The sequence below is a fragment of the Grammomys surdaster genome, unplaced genomic scaffold (assembly GCF_004785775.1).
Source record: "Grammomys surdaster isolate TR1022 unplaced genomic scaffold, NIH_TR_1.0 271, whole genome shotgun sequence".
NCBI lineage: Eukaryota > Metazoa > Chordata > Mammalia > Rodentia > Muridae > Grammomys > Grammomys surdaster.
Window position 1 is genome coordinate 12,574,699 of NW_021604712.1, and position 7,709 is coordinate 12,582,407.

Below are 7,709 nucleotides of genomic sequence, written 5' to 3' on the forward strand. Positions count from 1 at the left end.
TCTTCTGCAAAGCTGTTTTTGACCTCCCAAATGTGCAAAGTTTGCTGAGGTGGATCAGGAACACTAAGAGCCACCTCCTGTTTCAAGGCTGATGAAGCATTATACAGTTTTATAGAGGTTGAGAGATTATCATGGCTGTTACATAGAGGTGTGATGAAGGGGCAGAACTATGAAGGTAGAGAACAGAAAGAACCGACTGTCACAGTGATGAGTGTGGGGAGGAAGAAAAAGCCACGACAAGACAACATGGCGGCACTGCTGTAACCTGAAAGCTGTATCTAAGAGGAAGAATGTTTCCAGGATTTTAGGAAAGACGTGCAGTGTATAGAGATGATCCTGTGTCTCTTTGTGTACTATGACAGTCAGTGAGAAGGTAGCAAGGCTTTGTGGGTGCTCCTCCAAACTCAGAAAGCAAATAAATGCCATGAGCTGAGTGTGCAATGGAGTAAGTATTGCTGGGAAACATGAGGACTCCACTTTTGTATCTAGGAAGCAAAAGTTTCTTAGATCACAGTGTTGAATTCTGACCTGTATTTGCTAAAACAGCTGGCTGATGTATGGCCGTGACAGATTTAGATAAATTTACTGCAAAATACAAATACTTATTTTAGATAAACATTCCAACATTAACTTCTGTATAACTCGACACCCTTCACATAGTTTCCAATTCTTTCTCAACGTAAGAAAGCTTTATTTGGATTAGAATTTATTTGACTAATACATTAAAGCAGAAGAATAAATTATTTTGGTGATTCTTCTTTACTAGCAGTCATAGCTTCAGAAAAATGGTCGCTACTGCAGTCATTGGATAGTCATGGTACTCTAGCATCTGGTTTTAAATATTTGAGTATAAACTATTTAGTCTGTAATCTCAGCTTTTTATTTCTCTAAACTGGATGTCTTGGGGGAAAATGCAATTTGATTTCTGAGGAAGTCTAACATCTTTTAGCAACAACGTTCTAGATATTCTTGCCTGTTGCTTCTTGTTTGAGGGTGAAAATATTAGGTGTCCTCTATACCCATCATCCGCTCTCCTTGTGAGGAACTATTCACCTGTACTACAAATTGTTTCTATCCCATTTGATGATTGTTTTTGTAAATTATTTGTTGGTTTAAAGCTATTAGTGAGTGATTCAACCGGTTGAATTGATTTCAGAGTAATCTTTATTATTACCTTATTCATATCTGCTGTTCTATGCGACTATTTGGTTCTATATCAGTTTAATCAATAGAAACTAATACTTATCTAATAGTCCTACCTTTGAATTATAGGCAGCTACAAGAGATCAGCAGTTATTGTTGTTTGTATATTTTGTGCCCCATATATCTCATTTATTTATTCAGAGGTGTTTTATTGTCCTCGATTGTATGACTAAAATCTTTCTACAACATTTATCTACATTTTAGTACTTTTGAAAAGTTAGATTTTGATCTTTCCCAATTTTTTGCATTGTGTTTCACATGTCTTGGCTATTTGTTTTCTGCTTTCTGCTTTCATGGTGCTAGAGGTTCAACTCTTCTGTAGACTATTTGAGTAATTTAGTTATGCATGCATAATGAAAAAATCTTTTGTTACTTCTCATATACATGATACAGTCTAACGAGGGTTTCCAGCAGTTAACTGATGTCAACTATGTGATAAGGAAAGGTGTTTGTTGTTGTTGTTTTTAACTATAGGTTATGTAGGAACTTGCTGGGCATGAGCTATAGCTTCCAAGGAACATGATGCTAGCTTCCAAATTTTAATGTGTGGAAAAATTTCTCTAGTACCCATACATAAACAAAACAGATTTTTAGAAAACTATTGAAATGACCATAAAAATTGTAAATTTCCTCAGATCCATGTCCCAGTTTATAGTCACAGCACACCTGTTCTTAGCCGAGACATTGTGTAATTTTATTTTGTCAAGCATTAAAGATTGAGTTGCCAGCTTTCCGTATCATCTTACCTTCCAAACTTTACTAGAGTTTGGATATACAGTGGATCCTTCACACATATCTACATAGGTGAATGGTATAGTAGCGGCCAATTGCCAAACAAAGTTTATGCTCTAATGGTAGGATACACCTTACTACTTTGTTCTAAGTAGCAGTGTAAATGTTTTGAGGGCAGTAATCTTTGAGGAAAGCTTGGGTTGGACATGGGTAGTTGTTTTAACTTAATGACCCCATACGAAGAAAAAATTGTTGCATATAGACAGAAGTAAAATTATGGGTAAGGACATGAAGCAAAAAGTGAAACCACCTGATTATATGGGTGTGAATCCTTATAGGAGAGACAATGGTCTCAAAAACAGCTGTGTAACAGCTAGTTGACCAGTAGGTGGCAGAAAAGTTCTATCATTGCTGCTGGTCTGGCCTGCCCTCCGCTTTTCAGGAAGAACGGGAAGACATGGGGTTAGATTTCTTGATTCAGACAGACCAGGTGGTGGCAAACAGAAGCCCCCTGTCCCTGGCAAAAAGCTGTGAGCTTTTCATGTATACTATACTCATATGCCCATGAATTTATTGACTAGAACAGCCAGGCTGGTCAGCCGTTTTCCAAGGTCCTTTCCCTGGGTTCCTGTAATAAAAGGCTGGTTGTAGATATTTACACAGTTTCTTTCAGAAGTTTCTCAAGGAAGCATCCTGCAGTTGCCCACTTCTCCTCCTTGCAATGGCCACCTGTAATCTGCAGAATCCTTAATGCCTTAAACTTTGGATTTCTTTTTCCTGGTAGGCTCCTGATATTTTAGGGGGGTACAGGTTTCCAGTCTGGTATCAGTATAGAGTGTTGATGGGTTCCACATCTTCCATGGGACACAAAAGGATCTCTTTGGTGTTTTTTGTATGGCGACTAAACTTGCATTTTTATGGTTCTGTGGTAAAGTGTCCTCCTTCTCCAAATACCATTGTGGAGATTTCCTGCTTGGAAATATAATTTTACCAGCAAACCACCATATATGTACTTTAATTAAACTGTTTGTGTCTTATAGCCTCAGCTACAAGCTAGATATAATGTCTAACTTGAACAGTTGCTGTAAAAATTAAATCCGAGGGGGCACACAACCCCTTATTAGTTTGCCACGTCTTACTTGTGAAGTTTTACTTTCACTTTAAGGAGATCTCTGGCTTCTCCACCCACCATCGCTGCATCACTTTTAGGATGAATGGAGTACTCTTCTGGGAAGCTGTCAGCATCCACGGGTTTTACTATCACTGATAGTAATCCTGGTGTGGGTGTTTGAGCATAGAGCATGTTAAAGTGTGACTCCCACCACCCTTGTTCAAAATTAGAATAAAGACAAACACTTTATGTTATGCTGAAAGTGTATTTATATAGATATAGATCTTTACTTTTCTCCAGACAGTATTTTAGTGATGAGTCATATTTACATCCAAGAACATTCTGATTTTACATAAACAAAACAAGACAAATAGACTGTCACTTCATTTCACAAAGGCAGCACAACTCTGATACTATAACATAACAATTCGAAAACCAAACAGGGAATCACAGATCTCATTTAAAAAAAAATATGGACACCAAAATACAAAACAATACAGCAGCCACTTTGAATCAACATTTCATGAAACTGTACAAAAGCTTTGGCAAATATAAAAACAGGCTGTAAAACTTACACGCACAGAACAATACCAAAAAACACCAGAAAAGCACAATGTCCCCCCACCCCCCACTGTCTGTTGCCTTTGGCTTTGGACCCACAGGTATAAAATCGTCTTAATAACACCTATTAGTGAGGATGGGGATTGCTGGTGGGGTTGTGGGAATCATCATCGCTGTCATAGGACTCGTCGTCGTCGTTATCGTCCGTGTATTCTAACTCTGCCAATGAGTCAAGGTACTGGCATGACCAGATCTGGGGCTGGTTCTCATAGATTGCAGTCAAAAACCTCAACATGTGCACCCTGTTGGTCTCGAGGAATGCCCGGGGTCCCCAGAGAAGCTCGTATTCTGCAGGCTCAGTGAATGGGATTTGCCTGTACTCTAGGTACCTGTGTCTCACAAACACACTGGTGATGAGCTTCTTTGTAATTCTGAAGAGACCACTTGTCTCCTGGACGTCCAGCCCCAACTGGAACAGAAAACTAAAGAGCAGATTCTCCCTGATACAGTAGCCTTTCATAAAGATGAGGCTCAAGACCACCATCAGGAGGCTGAACTTTGGCCTCTCTAAACAGGGTGTCACCATATTACACTGAGGGTACGCCATCTTGTTGACGATGATGTAAGTGTGAGTTTTGGTGTCAACTTCCTTCAGTTGACAACCAAAGGTGCACTCCAGCTTAGTGTTGGCACGGTTGATGATGTCTAAGCTGTCGTCTTTATATTCTCGGATGACAACGTTTACCATCTCCGAGAGCTGGACAGGCACCTTGGCTTGGTCTTTGACCAAGAGAAACTGCACCAAAGCATTTGCCCTCTCGTCTAAGGGAGACAATGGCTGACTCTCCCTATCAGGGTCCTCCTGAGCAGCACTGGATCCCCGAGAGACACTTGGGACCTCAGAGGCCATCCATGTCTGAGACCCACCCGAGGCACCACAGAATCCCTGCTCCCGTGAAGTACTAGGGCCCTCCAAGCTCCTTGGCATCCTAGAGGTATTGGGGGACCCCCAATCATTCACGCCCTGTGGAGTGTAGAGGGATTCCCGGTCCCCCAAGAGCTGCATAGCCCTTTGAATCTCCCAGTCATTTTGACTGGGATTCTCCCAGGATCGGGGCCCCCGCCAGTCACGTGAGGACATCCTGTGGCCACAGTTGTCTTCTTTGGGTTCCAGATGCTTCTTCTTCCTGGTGGCTTTGCCGGAGCGTCTTGGTGGCTCTGAAGACTTGGAGGCCTCTGCAGCAGTGGCACTTGCCTGGGGAGCAGCTGCCACCATCAAGATGGTGGGCACTGACTTACATGCTGATGAGTCGTTTCCATCAGGATATGGAACCCAGGGAACTGCAGGCAGGGCCTCTACACAGGCATAAGGGTCCTGCAGAGCAAATGGCAGTGACTTTGGGCTCTCTGAGGTGGCAGATGGGCCTCTAAAGGCATTAGAAGAGGCAGGCTGGAAATGAGAGGTAGATGGAAAGACCCTTGAGGTGGCAGGAACGGTCTCTGATGTGGCAGGCAGGTTTTTCCAGGCAGTTGGCACGTATGCCCTGGAAGCTGATGCTCCCCTTGGAGCACAAAAGGTGGCACCAATGATCGTGCGGTCTTTTGGAGGACCCTTTTTGTCCTTTGCTGGTGCCCTACGCTCCCTAGGAGGACCCCGAGGTTCTAGAGAAGAGGGGCCAGGTTCTCCTGATTGAGCCATACGTGATCGAGAGCCCCTGGGAAAATTTGCCCGTGGGGCAGAGGCTCTAGGCTGGGCCTGCAACATGGGCCGTGGGCCTTGCCAAGAAGGCTGCAGCTGCACTGAAGGCAGTTCTGCCTGCAGGCCTGTGGCTTGGGCCTGGTGGGTAGGCAGCTGTGTTTGCAGTGCCTTGGGGGAGGCTGGAGCTCCCTGAAAGGGCTGCTGCTGCTCCACATGGGCCATCTGAGTGGCCTGCTCCTGGGCCTCCTGGGCAGGCACGGGCTGCCAGAAGTGAGTAGGTACCTTGGGTGCCCGCCAGCCCATTGCCTGGGCCTGCTGTACCTCCTGGAACTCCAATGGCGCTGGGAGCTCCTGTGGCACCGGAAGCTCCTGTGGAACTGGGAGCTCCTGTGGAACTGGGAGCTCCTGTGGAACTGGGAGCTCCTGTGGAACTGGGAGCTCCTGTGGCACTGGGAGCTCCTGTGGAACCGGGACCTCCTGTGGAACCGGGACCTCCTGTGGCACCGGGACTTCCTGTGGAACTGGGAGCTCCTGTGGAACTGGGAGCTCCTGTGGTACCGGGAGCTCCTGTGGTACTGGGAGCTCCTGTAGTACTGGGAGCTCCTGTGGCACTGGGGGCTGGCCTTTGGGGGCCTGCCAGATGATGGATGGGCAATGCACAGCCCGGGAAGCAGACTGAGCAGCAGCCTGGGGTAGAGGAATTGGGATAGAAAGTTGGGCTGGCAGTACTGTCTGGGGCACCTGTGGGCCTGACTGTGGCACCAAATGTATCTGAGCAACTGGTGGTACTGTAGACACCTGGCCTGCTCCTGATACCCTCGGGAGCAGTAGGCGAGCCTGTGGAGCCTGACGCAGTGGAGGTGGGGGTGGCAGGACTTGCCACAGCTGAGGCTGGCTTGCTATGGCATGTGTAGCTGATCTGATAGGGACCTGGCGGATCAGTGGTGGGGCTTGCCGCATCAAAGGTGGGAGCTGACGGATGATAGGAGGTATCTGGCGAAGCACTGGAGTTTGTCCAAGTCGAGAGGTTTGGTTACTAGAACGAAGGGCTGAGGCCGCTTGGCGCAAAGCTGAAGCGGCCTGCCAGGCTATTGTGGGGGTCTGCAAGGTCACCTGTGTAGCCTGCCAGGTCAAAGGAGTCGCAGGCCACCCCTGGGGAGCCACCTGCCAGTTGGATGTGGTGGCTTGCCAGCCTGGGGGTGTGGCCAGCTGTACCTGGGAAGCTTGTGGTAAAGCGGGAACCTGTGGAGTTGCCCTTATGACTTGAGACTGAATTTGTAGGATCAAAGGCTGAGCCTGTTGGGCCCAAGTAGCCAGAGGCTGCCCAGGGGGCAGCACTGTCTGCGCCACTGGTGCTCCTGATACTGAAGTCTGAATGATTGGACCTCTGGCACCTGAAGGATGGATCACCACGACACCAGCACCTGTAGGCTTGGCCATCGGAGTCATCGAAGGTGCAGGCTGGGTCATCAAGGCTGCCTGTGGAGGAGGCTGGACCATCGGAGCTCCTGGAGCAGTCGGCTGGACCATCAGGACTCCCGGTGTCAGCTGCTGGGCCATCAGGACTCCTGGAGTTGGCGGCTGGGCTATCGGTGTCCCAGTAATGGGAACATGCGGCATTGGAGTTCCATGTGGTCCCCCATGGACCATCGGGGTTCCAGGAGGGAGAGGATGGACCATCGGGTTTCCCGGTGGAGGTGGGTGGGTCATTGGGGTCCCAGGAGGAGGAGGGGGAGGAGGAGGAGGAAGAGGGTGCGCCATCGGAGTTCCTGGGGGAGGAGGATGAGCCAAAGGGGCCCCCGGGGCAGAAGGATGTAGCATCAGGACTCCCGGAGTTGGAGACTGGGCCATCGGGGCTCCCGGAGGGGGCTGATGGACCATCAAGCCTCCAGGTGTTGGAGGCTTGGCCATCGCCCCCCCAAGCGGCGGAGCCTGGACCATTGGGGCCCCTAGACCAGGAGGCTGGGCCAGCTGAGCCACTGAGGCAGGCAGCTGGCCCTCCGGAGCCTCCCAGGAAGGTTGAGGAGCCTGCCATGCAGCCAGGGGAGCCTGCAAGTCCACTGGAGGTGGATCCCAAGGGACAGGAGGAGCCCGGGAGGAAGCAGGCGGGGCCCGCATCAGAACCGTAGGGCGGCTATGGACTGCAGGCACTGGGGACTCCGGAGGGCTGGAATCACCCAGATTCGTACTTAGCTGCGACATGTCCCTTCCTTGATTGGCGGCGGCCCGTCTCCGGTTGCCCTTCTTTTTCTTCCAGTGGGGAGCATGTCGACGTGGCGGTCCAGGAGGTCCAGGATCCCCCTCCAGCTTGAAAGCTGAATAGGAAGCGACTGCTGACTGGCTTGTTCCGCTGCTCTCAGGTTGTCTCCTCAGCTCTCAGCGAGTGCTGCTGGGCTCTCTCAG

General features: G+C 48.6%; 1 protein-coding gene across 1 annotated transcript; it reads right to left on the reverse strand.

The window, feature by feature from the left end:
• Positions 1 to 3,734: 3,734 nt before the first annotated feature.
• On the reverse strand, positions 3,735 to 7,508 carry Magel2 (MAGE family member L2). The gene has a single exon (XM_028776649.1). The coding sequence runs from the start codon at positions 7,506 to 7,508 to the stop codon at positions 3,735 to 3,737; it is 3,774 nt and encodes a 1,257-aa protein (XP_028632482.1).
• Between the last annotated feature and the right edge of the window lie 201 nt (positions 7,509 to 7,709).

Coding starts and splice junctions, on each gene's coding strand:
- Magel2 (XM_028776649.1), bottom strand. CDS start 7,508: ATGTCGCAGCTAAGTACGAATCTGGGTGATTCCAGCCCTCCGGAGTCC.